This window comes from Miniopterus schreibersii, assembly GCF_964146895.1.
Source record: "Miniopterus schreibersii genome assembly, chromosome: 8".
Lineage (NCBI taxonomy): Eukaryota > Metazoa > Chordata > Mammalia > Chiroptera > Miniopteridae > Miniopterus > Miniopterus schreibersii.
Genome location: NC_138109.1, coordinates 13,940,811 through 13,963,282, shown reverse-complemented (window position 1 = coordinate 13,963,282; position 22,472 = coordinate 13,940,811). Strand labels below are relative to the sequence as shown.

At 52.4% G+C, this 22,472-nt stretch overlaps 1 protein-coding gene across 1 annotated transcript in view; it reads right to left on the bottom strand.

Moving 5' to 3' along the window:
- Positions 1-22,472, bottom strand: part of MAN1C1 (mannosidase alpha class 1C member 1) — a 109,711-nt gene that overhangs the window by 19,304 nt on the left and 67,935 nt on the right. The window contains exons 3-5 of the mRNA XM_081146214.1: positions 11,954-12,069; positions 9,690-9,770; positions 3,931-4,025 (exon numbers count right to left, since the gene is read on the bottom strand). Of these exons, the coding sequence (XP_081002340.1) occupies positions 3,931-4,025; positions 9,690-9,770; positions 11,954-12,069 (292 nt within the window). The remainder of the gene's footprint in view (positions 1-3,930; positions 4,026-9,689; positions 9,771-11,953; positions 12,070-22,472) is intronic.

Sequence of the window (22,472 nt, the reverse complement as noted above, 5' to 3'; positions counted from 1 at the left end):
GGGGAGCCGCCCTGGCAGACAGGCCGTGCCAGCCAGGGCAGAGGCGGGCAGCGGGCAGTGCCTTCCCCCCTCCTGCCTGCCTTCAAAATGCTGGCTCCCCACGTGACCTCAGGCAGGTAGGTTCATTTCTCTAGATCCCAGTTTCCTCATCCATTAAATGACGGTACCCACACCTCAGAGAGTCGGTGTGAGGTATAAATTATGCATGTAATTACTGTCATTTTATCATTATGTAATTATGCACATATAAATTATGTGCTGTTTGTTAGAGTTATTAAGTTCCTGATATGTGCCAGGCAGCTGTGGTATCTTATTTTAACTTCACATCCAACTTTGGAGGGTAGATACCATTCCTTATTTCATAGGTGAAGATACACAGGCTCAGAGAGGGGAAGACGCTTTCCTCAAGGCCACACAGTAAGTGATAGAGCTGGTAGAGTTGAATCTAAATCCAAATCCCAAATGCTTCTTCTCTGGGCAGCATCGGGAGACTGGAAGGGCCTCTGGTCAGCCCTGTGAGGCAGTGAGCTAATGGGAGCTCTGCCCTCCCCTCCCCTCCCAGGCTTTGAAGCCTGCAAGTGGGCCTGTAACCTGTGCTCTCTCCCCTCGGCGGGAGGGGCCGCTCCACAGTGCCCCTCCCCAGCCTGGCAGAAGTTTCTATGTGTGTGTGTGCACTCCTGTGTATGGTGCAGTGATTAACTTTGGAGCCAGACCTGGATTCTGATTCTAAGTTCACTTTGCTGCTGTGTGACCTTGACTAAGACACCTCACCTTTCTGAGCCTTAGTTTTTTCACTGATAAAATGGGATCCATGTGGTTGTTGTGAAATTGAAAAAAGAGAATCCATGTCATGGGCTCACATTGTGCCTGACACACAGTGAAAACTCAATAAATGGAGGCGATTACTAAGATGTGTACATCAGTGTGTGTGCATTTGAAAATGCATATTTTTGAGTGTGCGCACATATGTATGGATGTGAGTGTGTGACACAAAGGCGAGCTTATGTATCTGAGCCTTCACGTTTTGGGTGGGTGGCAGTAGAGAGTAATGTGTGTGTAAGAGCGAGTGAGTCAGCTGCAGGGGTCCTTGGAGTGGCCACGGCCACTTTCCCAGAGAGCCCAGGTCCCTGGAGGTCACCGGTCATGGCTGCCCCTGCCTCTGCCTCCCAGGCCAGGCTGCAAAGACACACCTCCCCATCAGGTAGGAGGAGCAGTCAAGCTCACTCGGGGACCACCTCCCTCAGGGTCCCTGTGACCAGCAATTTCGGGTCAGAGCCTAGCTCCCCCTCCTGTTGGGGCCCACAGCCAGCCCTGCCCAGAACAGGGGCAGCGGTGTGTGGCCCAGCTTCCCCAGAGCACCCTCCAAAGAGCAGAGTCAGTGCCACTCGGGCTGCATTCATCCCTGACATTCCCTGGGGAACAGGGAGGCGCTTTTAGCAACAGACTCCTACCCAGAAAATGGAAGGGGGTGTTGCCAGGAAAGCAGCACATGCCTACACGTGTGCACAGCGCCGGCAGCATGCACACAGCCCCCACATAAATGCGCTTTCTTAATCAGGAACGGCAGGACCTATGCGGACCGGGTCCGGGCTCTGAGGGCCTCTTAACCAGACAGCTAGGGCTGTGGTTTGTACAGCCCGCAGTGCTCGCACACAGGAGGAGGGATGCCTGAGCTAGCTCCCTGTCCCAGACGCCAGGCAGCGAGGCTCCAGAAGCTGGACCCAGGAGGGAGCTGTGCTTGTCTCAACTCCATGTCAGCTGGTCCTGTTTCTTTAGGTTTGTGGAAAAGGAATCTGAGCAGAGATCCAAGTGTCCAGTTCTGAGGAGTCAACCCTGGCCCTCAGAGATTTCAGCGAGGTCACACCCCGAGAAAGCCTTCTGACCACAGAAGACAGTAGGTGGAGATGCCAAGTCCTCTCTTCTCTGTGAGGCCCAAGAGGGGATGCTGAAGCAATTCAGGCTGACGTGAGGGCGGGGCCTCCCCAGGACAGAGAGGGAGCCGGGCACTCTCACCAGGGCCCAAGCCCCCCCCCCCCAGTGTCTTCCTTCCCTCCCAGACAGCTGGCTGAAGCTCCTGTTGGGCTGAGAGCCCTGAGATAAGAAATCACTTTAGGAGGCAGACAGGGGACATCTGGCGCGATGGAAACGTTACAGCCTTCCTCCCAGGCCTGGGGTTATAGGAGGGCCTGGAGGTTCAAGGATGGCCCCAGAGAGCTCTCCGGGTGTTTTCTACAAGGTTTCCCAGGGGTCCACTCTGCACAGCTCAGGGGCAGCAGGGTTCCCATCTGAGGGCCAGCCGGGCAGGCTGTAAGAGCAGAGCTTTCCAATCGATCATAACAAAATGAGTTTAAATCTTAGCCCTATTACCTATTAGCTAGGAGACCTTGGGCAAGTTACTTCATCTCTCTGAGACTCCGTTTTAACAATGGGATAATATAAATGCCTACCCTCAAAGGATTGCTGTGAGTAGGAAGTTTGGTGAGGCAATGTACAGAAACTCTTAGCACCATGCTAGGCACATGGCGACTACTCAATAAATGAAACAGTGTTATTGTAAATCTTTTATCCCAAACACACTGTCTAGCAGGAATATTTGTCAAAGGAACAAGAATTGGATGTGGATCCTGACCTTGAGAAGCTCCCAGGCCAGTGGGGGAACATGAAGATGCGTGTGACAAGGGCCATGAGAAAGGAGATAAAGTGCCTGGAGGCCAGGACAGGCAAAGACACTTTTGGCCTAATGACAAAGATGTCCTCTGAGCTGGGTTTTGATGGTCAGGGAAGCTGTGAGAGATGGGCAATCCAGTGAAGGGACAGAGTGAGAGAAAGCAAGACAGGGGGCACATCTGGGATGTCCAGAAGCAAGATATATGCACCCCAATGTATCTTAAAGCTGGCTGGGCCATTAGTTTTCTTGACTTTGACCCTGTCCTTTCCCCTCTCTGGGTCTCAGTTGCTACATATGGAAAATGGGTAGATATAAATACACTCCTATCCCATGAGAGGGAAGTGTTGAGGGGACAAGTAAATGCCCTGAGGTATTGAGGGAACAGGTGAGCAGGACAGAGCTGCAGCCCTGGCTCCACCCTTCTCTGGCTGTGTCACTCTGGCTCTGTGACTTAGGGACTACCCAGGGAGATTTTAGTTCACATACTGAATTAAGCAACAGATCAGAGGGGAAATAATGAAAGTGGCCAATAAAAATAAATGTTTTAAGACAGAGCCAGGAGAAAGAAACACTACCAGTGAGTGGATTCTTTCATTAGTGGGACCACATGTTATTTTTTAGTCTTATCCAACATTTTTGGTATAATCCACATGTTCTGCAAAGAGAATTTATTATTTTTACAGAGGGTAAATTCCAATAAATATTATGGTTAAAAATGGAGTTGGAATTCCTGGGTTCATGTCTTGAAATGGTCAGTTACTAGCTTATGTGAACTCAGCCAGTCACACACTTTACTCCTCGGGGTCTGAGCCCCTGTGGGTTTGACACTCCTGGAAGCCCCTGTGTTCTGACACTGGGCTCCTGAGACCCAGCCCTGAGGGTGGGGGTCGACAGACCAGGGGACCCTCTGCCCAGGGTCCTGAGACCCCCTAGCAGCTTTGGGTGCCTTCACATGGCGGAGGGTATGGTGTGCCTTACTGGCCCCTGGCCCTAGCTAGAGAGGGAGGGCACACCTGGAGGGCTGTGGGTCAAGGCAGTGGATGGGACAATCACAGAGGAACAGCTGCCCCTGCCCACCCCTGAGGATCAGGCCTTGGGTGTCCTAAACCCCAGAACCAGGTTTGGTGACAAACACCAGCCCAGGAGAGCCCTTGGTGAGGGCCAGTCTTCACTTTGCTGCTGACTGGCTGTGATTCCAGAGGCGAGTATTACGCTCTCTCTGTGCCTCAGTTTCCACGCAGATGCAACCAAAGGAGTCCTACCTTTTGAAGTTCACGACACCTTTTGGGATTCCCGTGGGGGTGTTGAAGGCCGGCAGGAGTTTCTCTCCGAGCTTGATGGCCTTTACTCGGAACACCTGGAAGGATCAAAGGACATTGTGAATCTGGGCTGGGTGGGGTGCAGTCGCTGCAAAAAACTGCTGCTGCTGGGTAAACCCGCCAACGCTGCCGGGCCCAGGGTGGGAGGTGGCGCTGCATGAGGCTCTGCAGTGGGACAGGCCTGGATGTGAGCCTGGCTCCTCGAATTCCCGACTCTGTGGTCTGAGGTGAGGCACCTCTCTCTGAGCCTCAATTTCCTTGGTCATAAAACAGCGACAATATTGCCTTCCTCAGAGGGTTATTGGGAGGAATACAAATTAGGTAATAGTTGCAAAGCACTTAGGCGGTGTCAGGACTACAGGGAAGGCTCAATAATTATATCTGTGAATGGGTGACCTGAGAGAAGATGAAGCAGCCAGGGCAGTGGGTCACCAAGGGTCCAGGCCTGCCCACACCGTGGGACCAGGATGTCACAGGCTGAGCTAGCAGGAAACACATTTGTACAGAATGTGTTTAGAGCCCTGGACTGGGAGCCCAGACCTCGACCCGGTTCCCGTCCTTGTCGCACAGCTTGGCATCTATGTGCTTCTCAGCAAACCACTGGCCTCCCTCTGGGAAACACTTACCCGTTGTAAACCAGGGAAGCACCTTTTCCCCTTTCCCCTTCGGATTCTGCCTACTGTTTCCATTTTATGGACCAGAGAAGGAGAAGGAAGGGAATGGCTCATCCTAAACCACGGGCATGATAGAAAGAGAGCCACAGGAGGTCCCAGGCTCAGGGCCCCTGCCCCAGGCTATGACCCTGTCAAACTGCTGTTCTGATTGATTCAAAAGCTCTGGTGACCTCCTGACTCAGCAGTTTCCCTTGCAGGAATTTATTCTAAGGAAATACATAATCAAGGGTGTCCTGAAGATTTAACCTTATGGCCATTTATTCCAGCATTGTTAGAACAGTGGGGAGAAAATGGAAACACTCTGAATAGGAAACGATAGGGAAGCGGTTAGGCGACAGCTTAGCCCTACCTTGGAACACCAAGCAGCCCCTGAAATGATGCTGTAGAGGACTAGTTAATAGTGAAGAAAGGGTTTATAATGTATTCAGAAAAAAACATGTCAAAATAGTGTAATTCATCTTTTTAAAAAAATTACATGCACGTGGACACGTGGGGAAAGGATGGACCACGCCAAACTATTAGCAATGGTCTCCTGGGAGGGGTGGGCAGGCTCATGGAGGATTTTTCTTTTCTTTTCTTGGCTTATCTCTATTTTCTGTGCTATTTTTATAATGAAAACAAACCCACACTAAACGTCATTTATCTTTTAAAAGATGAGAATCGAGTCCCTAAGCAACCGCTCCCAGTGGGACAACACACGTTTCCTTTTACTTCTGGAGCTTGAGGGTGACCCAGTTTGCTGACCTCCTGCATGTAGTTGCAAAGCAAGGTCATCTTGAGGCCCCCCCCACCCCAACTAACGCTGAGGCAGCTGCTAAGGGAATGCAGTGGGAAGAGGCTTGGGAGGGGTCCTTGCTTAGGAGGAGGGGAGAGGGGGGTGAAGGCAGGCAGGAGGGGAGGGGCTCGGCAGTGATGGGCAAGAGAAGGCGATAATGTCAGTGCCAGGCAGGAGGTCCAAGAGTGGACACTGGGGGCTATGTCAGAGTTCCTGGGGAGCTTGGCCAGAATCCAGGTTCCAAAGTCTCCCTGTCACCCCAGAAGCCATGGGTTGAGCAACAACTAAGGGCTTTCATTTGAGGCTCCTGATACCTTCACTGACTCCTGAGGAGGCCGAGCTACAGACCCAGGGGACCCACTGGAACCTGAACCCAAGGCTGAAGCTCCAGGCCGCTGTCTGGCTGCCCTCTGCTCTGAGCACTGAGGGCTCACTCTTCTTAGATGCGCTCCTCGGCCGGCAAACCATGTCTTCCCCTGCGGAAGGCCTTGCTGCCGGCTGGCCGTGCAGGCTCTCAGCCATCCCAGGGAGGATGCTGAGTGGGTGTGTGTGGACCAGAGTGGGACCGTGGGAACAGAGCACTGATCCCTCTTGTCACCTAGGATGTGAGTGGGTGCGTAAGGGGTCCTGGACCCAGTTCCACTGTGGGTGTGGGAGTTTTCCCACACCACCAAGCGATTCTCTAGACACCAGCTCCATGTCCAAGAATTCAACTCGATTCTGACACTATGTATGTGGAGATAGCATCAGATTCCATAGGTTAAGGGTTCAGTCCTACAAGACTGCCCCCCCCCCCCCCATACTTCGGCTGCCAATGGAAAGTGCAGGCTGTTACCTGTACTTCTGACTGACAGGCTATAAACGACAGGTTCCCATGAACTCCACCTTAGGTTTGATTAATTTTCTAGAGCAGCTCACAGAATTCAGAGAAACATTTTACTTACTGAACTACCGGTTAATTATAAAAGGATGTAACTCAGAACAGCCAGACGGAAGAGATCCCTAGGGCAAGAACTGGGGGAAGGGCATGGAGCTTCCATGTTCTCTGAGTGCAGCACTCTCCCCAAATCTCTGCCTGCTCACAATCCAGAAGCTCTCTGAACCCTGTCCTTCTGGGTTTTTATGGAGACTTCATTGCATAGGCTGGGTTGATGAAATCACTGGCCACTGATTTGTCCTCTAACCCCTCTCCCCTCCTCGAAGGTCAGGGCGGGTATCTGAAAGCTCCAACCCTCTAATCACATGACTGTTTCTCCTGGCAACCAGCCCCCATCCTATGTGGGGTCCCAAAATCACCTCAATAACATAACAGAAGACACTTTTATCATTATCATCACTTAGGGAATTCCGATGGTTTTAGGAGCTCTGTGCCAGAAACAGGGTGAAGACCAAATACCTAGTTCTTATGATAACTCACAATAGCACGGTGTGCCAGGTGTCTCATCTACAGGACCCCCAATCCCTGCGTCAGCCTTGTGGGCAAGGCGTTGACCCACTTGGAGGACTAAACCGAGTCTCAGCAAAGCATGTTGCCTGAGGTGTGGAGCTATGAGGTGGCTCTTTTCCAGGACACCCAGTGGCCTTTCCAACACAGAAAGGCCTCAGACAGCATGGTAAGCAATGGGCAGCGGCTGTTGGCACCAGAACAGAGATGAAAGAAAGCGGCAAGAATTATTATTACTATTATTATTTTAAAATATACCTTTATTGATTTCAGAGTGAGGAAGGGAGAGGGAGAGATCATAGAAACATCCATGATGAGAGAGTCATCATTGATCGGCTGCCTCCTGCATGCCCCTGAATGGGGATCGAGCCCGCAACCCGGGCATGTGCCCTGACCGGGAATCAAACTGTTATCACCTGGATCACAGGTCAATGCTCAACTGCTGACCCACATCCGGCTGGGCAAGAATTATATTCTGTAGAGTGATATGGGTGCTGCACTGGGAGTCAGAGCCCAGGTTCAGATCTTCCCACTTAGCAGCCATGTGACCTTGGGCAAGTCATGCACTGTCTCTGAGCCTCCTCTGCACAGCGGAATGGTGACACGTGCCCTGGCTGCTTGACAGGGTTCTAGACATCGAATGAGAGGGTGTGTGCAAGTAAGTGTGCTATATAAACTGTAAAGTGCTATGCCAGCGTCACCTGGTGTAACTGTGGCTGTATTTGGGACTCTCATGGGTGTCTTGGTAGGGCTGGCTACCCAGCAGGGGATTCCCCTCCCCCAGGTCCCCTCTGAAGCAAAGAACGGCATCAGCCCAGGAAAGGGTATGGGGCCTCTTCACCATTCAGAGTGAGGATATTCATGGGGGATTTTTAAAAAGCCTCACTCCACAGGCACCCATTGTGTGTGAGATGGAGGACTGCGAGAGGAGGGCGGCCTGCACCAGGCTGAAGGAGGGCCGACGGTGGAGAGGCCAGAGTCATGAGTTGACCCAAAATAGCCTCAGAGACCGTGTGACCTGAGCAAGTGACTGCTAAGTCTCAGATTCTGCACCTGCAAATCAGTGAAGACAACATTTCATGGGCTGTGTGAGGAACAAGGACAGCGCACATGCCCCATCACTCTGCATGTGGAGGTGCTGGGGACAGAGAGGGACCAGGAAGGTGTGGCTGGAGGACAGGGGCTGCGCCAGTAACCTGCCTGCTCAGGGATTCTGAGCCACTTAGGCGTCTCCTTGGGCCTTAGGGACTATTTCTAAGTCACAGGTGCTCCTGTCCACATCCCACTGGCTAGGCTGCATCCTGGGAAGCCAGGAGGATGGTCCCTTCTAGGGAGCCAAGGTCTCAGAACAAGTTCTCAGAATCACAGACACCTCAGAGCAGGGAGGGAGGGACAGCAGGCCTGAGGAGCGCCAGCTCCAGCCTAACCCACTGGCCCCCACACCGTCCCCTGTAAGCCCCGCTGTATCACTGCCTCCCCTTCCCCGCATCCACCGCCACCTCCCGCCACCTAGACGGGAGGTGGGCAAATGCCCGCAGACTCGAGTGCCTTTTTCTGCTCCGTGTGTCATTTCCTGTCCTGGGGTTTCCAAATGAGATTCAGGCCTTGGGTGGCTCAAAGCTGAGGGCTCCCATCTACAATTACTTGGGGACAAATTGGTACAAGTGGTAATCTCCGCTGAGGAGATTATGCCTGATGGAGAGAGTCTAAAGCAAGCGGAGAGATAAAGCGCATGCTCGTTCTCTCTGAACTCGCTTCAGTCCGTTGCCTTAAATGAAGGGAAGTGGGTCAGGCAGCAGCTGTGCAGGTGAAGGGGGCCTTTTCCTCCACTTGCCCCTGCAGGCATAATTATTCACCTCCGGGTGGACAGAGAGGGGCAATGAGGGGAAAGGAAAGGGGTCCAGCCCCAGGGCAGCGGTCACACCGGGCAGTGGCCCTTCTAACTAATGGGGAGCACAGCTGACCGATGTCCTAGGAACTCAGCCCACCTCACTGGCAGACACTCGGGCTGTAGTTTCATAGAGGCTCACAAGGGCCTCCCATTCGTACAGAACTCTGGTTGTCAAACTCCTCTCATAGTGCAGCACTGGGGTGAAACACTTGTCCTCCTGCCCCATGTCAAAAGACTTTTTGACCCAAGCAGGGATTAGGACCATCCCCATGGTGGGGAAGGGAGTGAGGCCCAGGGATGGGAGAAGGGACTCGCTGAAGGCCACAGGCAGGTGTGGTGTGGGAAGGAGGTCCAGGTTTCCTGTGCCCACGGCCCTCCTGGAAGCCAGAGCAGTGCACCTGGGCTGAGGTCTGGTACTTACAGCATGTGGCTGCTCCATCTCCTTTACTGGCCCCCTCAGACCTAGAGCTGGTGTCTGGCTCAGAAGGGGAGGGCAAGGGGTGGTTGTCGAGTCCAGAACAAGGCCTAGGAGCCCCTGAGTGGAAATGGTGAAACAATGGTCTGGCTCTATCAATCCTGAGAACCAACACCTGCAATAACCAGTCCAGCAGCTCTGCAAGCCCACACCGAGCCCAGGTATTGCCGCACACCCTGCAAGGACTACATGGATGATGAGGAGACCCAGTTATTGCTCTCAGAGAATTTACTACCAACTGTGGAGCCACTAGGGCTCACCTGGCCCTACTGAAGCATCAGACAGAAGAGGTTGCATGCAGGTGGCACCATGGAGGTAAGAGACTTGGGTGGCCCTGGGCACATCCTCTTGGATGCCTGTTTGGCATCCTTATTGGTGAAATGAAGGGATGGGAAGGATGTTCTCCCAAGCCCTTTCCAGCCTGGATGGAAGCACCAACTCACCTCCTCTCCTGTCAGGTAGAAGGCTGAGAGGAGTCCTCCGATGTACCGGATGTTCACCTCAAACAAAGATGCTTCTCCACTCTGTAGGGCAGAAAGAAGGGGGGAGGGCAGTGAGGACACTCGTGAGATGCCCGCAGGGCTCCCAGAGGTGGCCTGCCGCTTGAGACAGGTCACACCACCATTGCACCCCACCCCACCCCGCTGATCTGGCCGCACCTGGGCTGGTTCCTGGGATGCTCAGTGGTGGTTTTCAGAGCAAAAGGCACCTGCCTGGTGGCCCCTGCACATTTACAACATTCCAAATAAACACCGGGTTTGGCTTCCTTCCCCAGCCCCTGCCCGAGGCCACTGGAGCAAAGTTATGCCTGGCTGCCCTCCAAGGAGCTTAAGAACCCACATGGGAGCTGCTGGCTGAAGCTTAGCCTGAGAGGAGGCTAATCTTCCTCTAGCCTGGCCACCTCGGCTTAAAAGGAGGGGCCCTTCCTTGAGGTGACAGGGCAAGGGGAAGGGTCCCAGGAGGCTCTGGGATAGACAGGGCAGTGCCAAGACTGAGAAGGAGGAGCGCCAAGTAGATACTTGTAGGTCAACAGCAATTTCTCTGCCTGGATCTGCAGCCTTTGGGGTATGCCCAACCTTGCCTGAATCGTTTTTTTCTTTCTGAAGTGTGGCCTGCATATCAGGGGTGCTGGGCATCATGCCACAGACCAGATCTGGGTGAAAACACCATCTGAGCCACTTCCTTGGCTTTGGGGCTTTGAGCAAGATGCTCAGCCTTCCCTTTCCTGAGTTTCTTTATCCCGAGCAGGGCAGATAGGAGACGATGAGTGGTGCAGGTGAGGTGCATTCCCAGTGCCAGGAGTGGCTTCAGAAAGGGACCTGTTGTTGCCTCCCCTGCCCCCAGGGCTCTCCTTGGCACACTTGCCATGTGATGGCCTTTTATTACTGACAAGAACAATGATCATCCCTTTATCTGGGGGAGCTTTTCCCTGGACAGAGCCCTTGCAAAGCCACTCTTTTCTAGCCTCACAGCACACAGTGATGTCATTGTTCCCATTTTTCAGATGAGAAAGCCAAGGCTCAGAGAGGGGGAGTGACCATGTCTTGCTTTCTCCCAGGGACACTCCCTAACCTGTCCCGGCCTGAATGCTCCCAGGCTCCCTCAACCTGGCCACCACCTGGTACCTCCGGCAGCTGCCTGATGCCCACTCTCTACCCAACATCTGCAGAGGGACAAGGTGGGTCTATGAAGATACCTCCCTTCTCCTGCTTCTGTCTTTCTTCCATCTGAGACAGTAGAAAATGAGATTCTAAATTTCTCACGTCACACAGACCATTGGAAGTCATAACAAGCCTCAAAATAATCATGATGGGATAATGGTGGCACTTACATCTGTGTGGGACTTGATGGTGTTATAAAACGCTTTTTACAGCCCTCCGTGATAGTTAAGGCTCACAGGCCTGCGCATTAGGCATCGTTAGTGTTGCTGTTGTGTCATTCTGTCTTAAAGTGGGCCAACTAAGGCCCAGGGAGGTTGAATGACCTTCCCCAGCCTGCGTGCTGAGCCAGAGAAGCGCTCCTGTAGCTTTGCTTTCCCAGACTTTCTCATTTGTCTCTCTGCCCTGCTCTGTACTGATATTGGCCTCAATTCTACCATGAGCTGCAGGAGCTGTCCCCATTCCCACCAGGACCTGTCACTCGTAGAGCCCGATGGAACCCTACAGTGTGTTTTGATGTCACCCCCTACCCCTTCCCATCTGTCTCCATTTCTTGCTCCCCAAATCCATCTAATCAGCCTCTTCCCATGCTGGGTGGGGAGATCAGTGGGGGTGGGGTCTGATACTTAAGGGTTTTGTGCCATCCAGACACATTACCATCTCCTTCTCAAGACTCTGGTCCCTGACCAAGGATGCTTTCAAGGCTGAAAACCAAGAGGGGGTTCGGACCTGGTAACAGGCCTCTCACCTATCGCAGCACAGGGGGGGATCCAGGTTAGAGCAGCTCTGAGCAGATAAGCCTCTTCTCTACTCCAGAGTCACTTCCCCTGCTGCTGTTGTGACAGATGCAGCCTTAGAAGGGTCTTCCTGGGTGTGAGAAACGTGCCTGGTGCCCCAGGGAGGGGAAGGAACGGCCATGGCTGGACTGCTCTGCTGCGCAGCCTGGAGCCAGAGTCCCCACACCTCTGGGTTTCAGAGATGACAGGGTGGAGCTGGCCATGACCTCTCGGGCTGCTTCTGGCCCTAACACCCCAGGGGCCCTGACTCACCACGTTCAGGTGGAAGTTCTTTTCAACCCAGGCCTTGGCCTCCTGGAACTCCTCCTTCAGCTCCATAAGGTAGAGGGTATCAAGGGAGTCAATGATAGTCGCCCCTCTGAGGCCTCCTGCAGTACAAAAGATTGAAGGCGTGACCCAGGGTCATGCATACCCTTTCCATGCAGCCATACAAGCCGCTATCCCCCAGACCCCTCTAAATGCCTGGGCAGGCTCCAAGGCCAAGGCTGGCCCAGGAACTATCCAGGGAGACTCCAGAGCCACCAGCCTTTGAAGGCAAAGGGGAAACCAAGTTCATGGGCTGAGCTACTTCCCAGACCTGGGGCCACTGATATCTGCCAACAGGTCCACCAGTCGGGCACCCACCGCTTTTCTGTGATGCTGGAGGTAAGGACAAACTGGCTTTTGGCTCACACAGTCTTAACAAATGTGCCAGTCCTCTGGCTCTTCAATTCCATTCCTTATTTAATTCTAAGAAAGAAACATGGAGATGTTCACAAATATTTATGTAGGAAGGTATTTATTGCAGTGTCATTTATAATGGGGAAAAGTATGTGTGTGGGGGGAACTCCAGGTCCAACAATGGTAGATTAGTTATTTAAATTGTGGCTCAAATGTAAGAGAGGATATTAGCCCTGGCTGGGTGGCTCACTTGGTTGGAGCATCATCTCATACATCAAAAAGGCTGAAGGTTCAATTCCTGGTCAGGGCACATACCTAGGTTGGGGGTTCAATCTCTGGTCAGGGTGCACACAGGAGGCAAACAATCGATGTTTCTCTCTCACATCGATGTTTCTCTCTCTCAAAACTCAATAAAAACATATTTTTTAAAAGTAGATTGCAAAAACAAACTAAAAGCACAGTACAATTTCTTTATTGTATGTCAAATGTGGATGTGTCTGCACAGAACTAAGTCTGGCAGGACATGATTCCTTGGTTAGCTCCCAGTACTGGCATTACAGGTGCTTTCTGATTTCTTCACTCATGAATTATTTTTATAATCAGAAATTTATTTCCATTTTTAAAAAAGGAAAGAATATTTGGGCAAAGAAACCACACAATGCACAAAACAAAGATTTTCATAGCCATTCTTGCTCTGGGCAGTGAGTATACAAGCATGATCTATGAGGCCTGGCCCCTGCCACCGGGGCTTCGAATCTTGTCCTGGGAATAAAGGCTGAGAAAATTGTGCAAGTACGTTTTCCACACCACAAATTGGGCAGAAGAGTGATGTGGAAGACCTCTCCATGTGGCACAACCAGAGACTGAAGTGCAGAGGAGTGTGAAGGAGGAAGGGAAGAAAAAAGAGATGCACCTGCTGTCTTCTGGAGGGCTTCCTGGAAGAGGTGGCTGCTGCCTCCCATCAACTTCTTACAACTACTGTCATTGCAGGCAGCAGCAATTTCCTTTAGGGACCAGAGGGTAGCTTATGAGAAGTGATAGTTCCTTCAATGTCCTCCTTGCAAGGGGCTCAAAGCATTGAGAACTGCAGGCTCGGCCTTCCCCACTGGAACTCTAGAGCCCGCTGACAGCGCTGAGCCCCACTTGAATCTCAAGCACAGCTTAGTGGGCACTCCGGCATTCAGAGTTAGCATCTAATCTCCTTAATTAGTGCTTCCCTAACTGCTCACTTGTGTTGACTTTGCAGCCAGAGAATCCTTCCTTCTGAAACTCAAACACTTAACCACCTCTGAAGGCAGGTGGAAAGGGCGCCGCAGGGAAAACATCTGGAGGGAAAAGTTGGAGAAAGATAAGGGGGGGTTAAAGAAGTCACTTCCAGAAGGGAGGATTTGCAAGGGAGAGCGGAAGGAGGGGAGGGTGGGGAAGGGGTCATCTTCTGGAGGAGCTTCGGCAATTGGGTTGAAGTGGATTTCTAGAATGTCAACCCCTCCTCTGCTGAAGGATTTAGTAGAAAAACATACCCAAAGCCAAACAAAGTCAATCCTTTTCTGGTTTATCCCAGCTGCTTCCCCTGTAGGTGTCAAAGGCTAAACATGGATCATGGGAACTCTACCCTCCTGAGGGGCTCAGGAACAGGACAATGATGTGCCACAAAACCCAGGTCACAGACCCCGGCTTTGTTATGCCACAGGGCCTTAGACCTCGGTTTTTAAGCACCTGAAGGGACTTTTGAGATCCTGCTGCCCAATCCCTTCATTTCATAGATGAGAACCACAGAGCAGGGTTGGGATGGCCTAAGATGAGACTTTAGACCAAGGGAGGAGTGGAGCCCCGGCCCCCGTAAATGTGTGATGTATTTTCCATGACAAGGGTGCCTTTCAGCTCCCTGTGAAAATTTCAGGTCTGATTGCTGACCCTGCCCCACCCCTGCAAGGGCAGGAGGCCGCTCTGAGCTCAAAGAGAAACCCAGGCTGTGCGCTGTGCATTCTTCAAGGCCAACGGAGAGGTGGCCCAGAGTATCTGATTTCTGATTCTTGCCCTGGGCTGCCTGGTGTTTTCACCTCATGGGACCTGCTGCCCCTGGGCTGAGCCGAAGGCCTGGCCCTTAACTGGGCTGGGAGGGCAGCCAGGGCTCCTCGTGACCAGCTCTCATTCCCAAACCCTCCCTCCAGAGGCACAGGCTGAGAACGCAGCTTGCTAAGAGACTTGTTGGCAAGGTTCTGCCCCTGCTCTCAGATTCCTGAATTCTTCTCTTGGTTGATCTCTCACCCTCACATCCACCTACCACATAGCTGGGCTGTGGGCCAGCAAGGCACTTATTGGAAAGCCTTTCATTCCAGGCCAGAGGTTACTCAGCGGCCAGGCTGGGCAGGAGAGAAGGCCCTATCCTGAATTCAACTCTATTTGTACCTGTGGTGGCCTGGGCAGCTTCCCAAGGGGAAAAGACACATGCCCATTCAGTAAGCAGGTCCATGATTTATATGCAAAGAACCAACAGGGCACAAAAGTCAGGCAGCCAGCTTGGACTGGGCTGGGCCTGAGCATGGGGCAGGTTCCAGGTTGGCCCTTCCCCCAGCTCCAGCTCTGAACACTAGCTGTTCACAAAGGACTCCTCCCCCTCCTCTTCCTGCCAGGACAGGAGGCAGTGAGGGTTTGGGTTCAAACCCCAGGGGTTTGGGTTCAAACCCCAGTTTGGGCCAGCAACACATCTGCTCTAAGTGTCAAAGTTCTCATCTGTTAGACCAATGGGCTAGGGTACTGGGGAGTCACTATAGGTTCCTGAGCCTGGATAAATGCATCATATATATACTTGGCCCAAATACATCTGATAAGGGCATTTGTATATGCCTGGCTCAGAGCAAGTGCTTGACAAATCAGTTCACTGGTTATTTCTGTGATCCCTGAGCTCACTTTGAAACATTGGCCTAGCCAAGGAGAAGTGGGTTCAAAACAGCTCCATCACATACTAGCTTTGTACCTCTCTGAGCCTCTTGTGCCTCATCTGCAAAATGGGGATGGTAAAAAGTACCCAAGATATTGGGTACATGTGAGCTTAACATAGTAAATAGAAGTGTGCTCCCCATCCAACTGCCCCTGGGTAGCCCCTGCACAAAGTCTTTTGGGGTCATTGTAGCCTTGTGGAGCTCCTGCATTACTGGCCTCTCCCCTGCCCTGCAGGGCTGTGTGGTCATGAGACTGCAATTTACAAAACCTTTGGCCCAACTTAGAGGAAAAGTGTCACATGGGTCCCACCTGTGTCTGCTGCTGAAGTCATCACCACCACTGACCTGGGTGTGCTACCTCCCTTTTCTTCTAGTTCACACTGTACATTGTTGCCTGACCTGTCTTCCTAAAACCAGACCCCACCTAGTCCCTCCACAGCTCAGGAACCTGCAATGGCTTCCCAGTAACCATGCAATAAGGGGGTGAGACCTTTTGGGTCTGATTCCAAACGATCTGGTTAATCTCATCTCCCATCAAGCTCTGCTTCCTGGACACATATTGCAAGCCCCTGCCTCCATACCTTTGCATGTGTGGCCTCTGCCAAGAAAGCTCCTCCATGCATCTGGGCTTACTCAAAGCCCACACATCCTTCAAAATCCACCTCCCTCTGGCAACCTTCCCTGATTCTACCCAGCCAACCTCCTCCTGCTTAGAGAACTACAGCATTTTCTTGGCCTCCCATTCAGGCACCCACTACTCCCCCCCGGGACTGTGGGGCTTTGTCTGCTTGAGGTCAAAGGTTCCCATGGCCTCTCTCACATCTCTTCCCCTCCTTGTCTCCAAGCAACCCCAAAGGCCAGAGCCCCCAACCCAAATGGGCCACCCACCATTCCTTGTGACACTTGTACAAATTGCCAGGAATTGCCTTCCCATTCCACCTTCTCCTGTGGAAATCCAGAGCCCACCCCTTGCCCATAAAGCTGTTGTGATCTCTACCCCATGGTCCACATGAAGTCTCACCCCCCCTGACTCTCCTCCATGAGAACTGTCCCCTGGCCCCTCCAGGGCACATTGGATGCCCCCACTCTGTCCACCTCACCTCCAGCACAAGTGCTCCCATTCCTATCACACTATAAAGGGTTCATCAATTTACTTGTCCCTGCCCCTCCCTAATAGCAGGAGCTCTAGTCTGCATCAGAGTCATCTCCAAGCTCAAGGAGCCTCTGAGAGTGAAAGTGGGAAGGCAGGAGGGTGGGCGTCCCGCTTGCTCTCTGCTGGATCTTGGCCTTCGGGACATGGTCTTCCTCTTGCTTGTCCTCCTAACCCTGTGATTGCTTCTTTGCAGCCCCTCTGCTGGTTCTGCCTCATCTCTACACCTCTAAAGACAGGTGCCCAGGGCTCTGTGCTGGGGCCTTTTCTCTTCTCTGTCCTTCACTCCCTTAGCGATTCAATGCGGCCTCACAGCTTAAATACCCTCTGCGTGATGACTCCCAGATTTAAATTTCCATCAAGGGCCTTGTCCTCGAACCCAGATTTACCTATCCAACAACTCCCCACCCACATTGCCACACGGAGCTCCACAGGTATCTCACGTTCAACTGTCTGAAAGCAAATACTGCTCCTCCTTCAAACCGACTCCTCCCACAGTCTTCCCACCTCGGTAAATGCCAACCCCTTCCTCCTAAGAGCTGTGGCTTCAAACCCTCGCCTCACTCCCACATCCCGTCCTGCTGCAGATCCTAGTGGCTCTATCCTCACTATTTCCAGATTCAGCCCACTTCTTACCTCCTCCAGATACCACCTTTGAAAATGCAAATCACATCATGTGACTCCTCTGCTCAAAACCCTCCCACGGTCCCATCGGACTGAGGCCTGTTACCTGGCCCTGGCTTCCTCTCCCCCTGCCCGGCCTCTCACCCCCAGTCGCGAACTGCTCCCGAGCCCTCAAGCCTGCGCCATCCCTAGGCCTTGGCGGTGTGACTGCTCCGCTCAAAGAGAACCCCCTTGGCCTTCCCCACCCTCTTTCTTTTCCTCAGCACCTTTAGCCTAGGGGTGTTACTCATGGATCTGCTTCCCCTGTTTGCTGTCCTCCCTGACAGAGCACAAGCTGCTGGGGGGAGAGCTCTGCTCTGTTCACTGCTGTCCTGCACCACCTAGAACCCTTTCCAGCCCATCGCAGGGGCCCCTCCCCTTGGGGGAGGCTTTGAGTGGGCTGTGGCTCACTCACATCTCTCAGTGCCTGGCCCCCAGAGGCATTAAGGGTATACATGTCGGTTGGACAAACTGAGCGGGCATCTGCAGGGACCATATCCAGGTCAGCTTCACTGTCTCCTCGGCACCACTGCCCTGTGCAGAGCTATTTGTCATGTGTGTGTCAGCTCTACCGGGAGCGACTCAGCTCCTGTAACCTCCTCTCTGGGGGCTGCCTGGCTAAGCACCACCCTGCCCTGCTGGACTGTGCTTGTCATCTTCTGATTCTGCCACATTGGTGACAATGGGTTTTTTTAAATGTGATTTTATATGAACAAAGAGAAGTGGGTCAGGCTGGGCGACATAAGCTCCAGGAAGAACATTTAGAAGGAAAAAAATCACCCAAGGCATAGCCTATTACTGCAGTATCCCCAGAGCCATATATACTAATGGCTGCATTTAATTTGATGATATAATCCACCAGAGGCTTCTTAATCTGTAAAGAAACAACACAATGTTTTTCTCAGCTTCCAATGAAACCAGTGTGGCTGAGTGGCAGGCTGTGTTTTCCAAAGATGAGAAATACACCCCATCCCACAAGAGGAGCTCGTCCCAGGGCTCCTCCCCTTGAACCTGGGTGGACCTGTGGGACTGCCTGGAGCAACAGAACAGAGCAGAAGGATCATGTGCTACTTCCAGGCCCAGACCCTAAGAAACAGGCAGTTTCCACTTTCTCTTGGAATGCTGGCTCTTGGAACCAGCCACCATAATCCAAGGTAGCCGCAAGAAGAGAACATACGGAGAGGCCATGTGTATGTTTTTTGACTGATAGCCCATCTGAGCTCCTAGCCAACAGCCAGCATCAATTCCAGACCCGTGCGTGGAAAAGGTCCCAGCTGCCGAGTCACTCTTGGCCTTCAAGCCCTTTCAGCCGAGGGCCCATGCACGGTGGTAGAGATAAGCTGGCCCTGTTGCGCCCTTTCTGAATTCCTGACTCTGAATCTGTGAGCATAATTACTAAGTGTTCTGAGATACTAAGTTTTGGAGTAATTTGCTATGCAGCTGTAGCAACTGGAATGTTCTTCCACGTGGGTTTCTAGAAAGATTAAAGTGATAGCCCCACTATCCCCAAGTACATTGTTTAAAACCACATCATCTTACGTGGCGAGGTCTTCTGGCTGCATGAAGTCCGTATAGGGTTTAGGGCCTCTCCATTCCTATCATGGCTGGGTTTTGTTTTGTTTTGTGTTTTCCTCCGGTATGAATTTTTCTTGAATCCTCCCGCAATGGCTACTTGCTAGGTCAAATAAAGTTTCATTCATAGGCTGTTTCCAGGCAAAGGTTTCTCAAAGCCTCTGGAAGGACTAACAGTATTTTTTAGGAACTATTTCTGGAACCCAATAGAATGCTCTTTCTAGAGGCTGACTAATAAAATGTGATCAGATCTGACCACGTCACTGCCCTTTTAAAAAGCTGTCAATGCCCCTGTTCTCCACGTTCAAAGTCCTGGGCACAGTGTACAGGGTGCCTGTGGTCCAGGCCTTGGCAACCTCTCTACTACTCTCTCTGCATGTGATGCTCCACCCAAAAGCTCTGGAATGTCTGCTGACACGGGTGCCTCTGCCTGCACGCCTTCCTTTTCCGAGTCGGCTTGATAAACGCCTACCCATCGTTCTGGCCTTGGCTCACATGTTGAGTCCCTGAGCCACCAGGCAAACCTGACCACCCCTCCTTTGCAAGCCTGTCCTGCTCCACTGCAGGTGCCTCCTTCACAGCACTGCCCATGCCTGTGCTTACATGCCTGTGAGTCCCAGGGGCAGTGGCTGGATCTGACCTTTCCCAGAGCCTGGGCATCTATCCCCAGGCCAGGCACAGAGAAGGTGGGAACAGATAACTGTTGAATGAATGAACGGCTAGCGGCAATGCCTACAGCACTCTCCTAGGGATCTCCGAAAACTTTACAAGGCCTCTTGGCCTCGGAGAAAATGCCACATGCAGCAGTGGTCAGCTTTCCAAGGAAAATACCGTTGGAGGGACAAGATGGGCAGCAGCAGATGTCAGGGCCCTAGTGGAACTAATGGCTTCCTCCAGCCTTCCCAAACAGAGGCCACACTTTGCAGCCAGGGCCGCCTGGAGAATGCTTGCCATGGTCAACTGCTGGATAAGGTTCATTGTGACGAATGGCCCGACATGGTTCATTCACTCAGTCTACTGGACAGGGCTCCACTGGAAATAAGGTGGTTTTAAAATTTTAATGTATTATTTGTTTGTTTTTAAATAAGAGCTGAGGGTGCTGTCTGCCCTGGAAACTTATATTTAAAAACTCTCTGACAGTGCTGAGGATCAAGCTCTGCACAGCTTTTATCTCAGAATATCTGAGAGAAGAAAAGGCAGATGGAGAAACTGGAGCCCAGGACGCTGCGGTGATTCTCCAAGGTCCCAGAGGCTCAGCAGCTCAGGGCAGGCTGTAATCAGATATCCAGATACCACCTTCTGCCCACTGACCTTGCAGGCGTGCTTCTAACCCCAGCTTTGTCCCTTCCCAGCTGACTCAACCCTTCTGGGCCTCAGGAAAATGGGACAATGGGATCTCCTTTTTAGAGCGGTGTGGCCAGTTCAGACAAAGGTATACACAGAGCATTCAGCGGACACTCAACATAAGAGAATCTGATATACCCAGCACACAGCAGGTGCTCAATGCATGGGGCTGTTATCACAAGGCTCAGGTCCAGCCAAGGAAGCCACACCAGGGCTGGCAAAGCTAGGACCTTCTGTAGATCATTGGCTCAGCAGGGAGGATGGCACAGCCTTTATGCCAGACAGGCAGGCAGGGAGTGTGAGCCATCGGGAAGGCAGGACAGAGCTGGACAGGCACTGTGGCATTTTTAACATGATTTTTGCCTCAGTAGGGAGAAGAGCCCTTAGCTGCTCACCCCAAGAGACACTGAAACACAACTGCTGCTCCAGGCAGCTTCTGAGGGCAGGCCCGGGTGATTGCTCAGTTCTCTCTCCACCTCCACAGGAGGGGTGAACATCTCTGCCCCGCTCTCAGCCTCGGTCTTGCCCATGTACCTTGCTTTGGCATCATGTTGGGTGGGGAATTAAACTCTGCCCCTGACTTTAGGCTTGACCATGAGACTTGCCAATGGGACTAGTGGACATGACCCTCCTGCGCTCCTGCTCTTCACCCTGAGGACAAGTTTCTAACGGCCAGTGGTCCAGGAAGGATGAGAGACAGGTGGAGCAGCCCTGTGCCCCGCCGAGCAGAGCCCAGGCGGCCGGAACTCCAGCTTCTCTGCAGCCAGACGCACGAGAAACAAATGCTCACCGTTGTTTGCCACTCGCTGTGGGGTGATTTGTTACACGAATTATTTCGGAAACAGCTGACTAATAAAATATGCTCTACTTCTTAAGTCTTTTCATGTTTTCCATACTCTAGCTAGAAAACCGATTCTATGTGGTCCACTCTTTCTAACCATCCAGCCTTTACTCAAGCTGTTCTCAAATGCCCTTCTCTCACCCCAAATATCCCACGGATGTCCCAAACCACACACCTATTTTGAGTCCTAGAGAAAATGCTGCTTCTTCAAGAACCTCAAAGACATCTCTGATTCTCCCACCTGGACCTGAGGCTGTCTTCCTCTGAACTCTTTTATTAAAAGAACTGCTCTCCGACTCTCACTGGAGTAACCTAGGTCATTGCTGTGTCGTTTCTCAAGTCCGTCCCAGGCAGAGAGTCTGCAGGACTGAGTCTAAGCCTGGTCCCTCTAAGCCGGCACAGGCCCTGCAGAGTCCAGGCGTCACTGTGATCTGCCGAATGAAGGGTCGCGCAGCCTCCTCCCATTGCCTCATGCCCAGAGGAGGAAGCCTCCCCAAGAGCCAGTGCCCCTGCCAGAGGCTGCTCCTGTGTGGTGTGAGGTGCTGGGGGCAGAGAGCAACTCCAAGATCCTGCCCCGGGGCAGAGACCCCACAAAGGTTTGCTGGTGGAATGTGGAATTCTCCTAAATGCCAGTCACCAACCCTTCCCCAACACAGGCTAAAGGAAATAATCATAGCACGACCAAGCACTTGCTTGGTGCCAGGCATTGTGCTACGTGTGTCACACACATCTTGTTTTTTAAACCTCATGACAACTCTATTACTGTCCTTTTACAGATGAAAAATGAGGTTTCAAGGAATTGAGTCACTTGCTCAAGATTTATTTAGTCCCCCCAAAACATATTTTTGAGTGCTAGGGATGCACCTGGTGCTAGAGCACAGTGGGGAAGGGGCAGTCCTGGTCTCCACCCTCAAAGAGCTGCTGGCCTGATGGGGGAGAGAGACACTAATCAGGTGTCACACAGGTGACATCTGGCTACAAAGTAATGTGCGTGATAAAGGTAAAGAGAGCAAGCGGCAGCTGCGGCCAGGAGGGGGTAGCGGCAATGCCCCCTAAAGGAAGCACAGGAGGGAAGAGAGGGCATGGGACCATGCCAGGCAGACAGCACAGCAAGCAGAAGAGCCTGAGGTGGGGAAGTCTTGCCCTGTTTATGGAGCAGAGAGGTCACCGGGACTGAGAAAGAGGGAACACAGTGGGCGGTGAGGGGGCGGGGCCTTGGGGGCTGTAGGGATGGCTTAGAAACTTGTTCTGACTGGTGTTTTGAAATGATCCTCTGGTAGCTGTGTGAAGAGGGGCCCAGAGAGGACCCCATGTGGGTAATTCATGAGCTATTGATCTGGGTTGTTGAGTGCCCACTAGTCACTTTTGGACGGAAGGGGGAGGCAAGGAGCACCCGGGCCTGCACATTGAGACCTCACAAAGGCAGCTGCTTACCAGCCCAGGAACAAGAAGAATTAACCCAGAGCACAGGGCGACACTGGCCAGTTGCCTCACCTCAGCCCCGTCAGGGGAGGCTCCAGCTGTCCTCTGATGGCACCGGGGCCGCCCAGGCCCACAGGCTCAGGGCCACAATGCTATCTTGGATATACATTGTGGCCA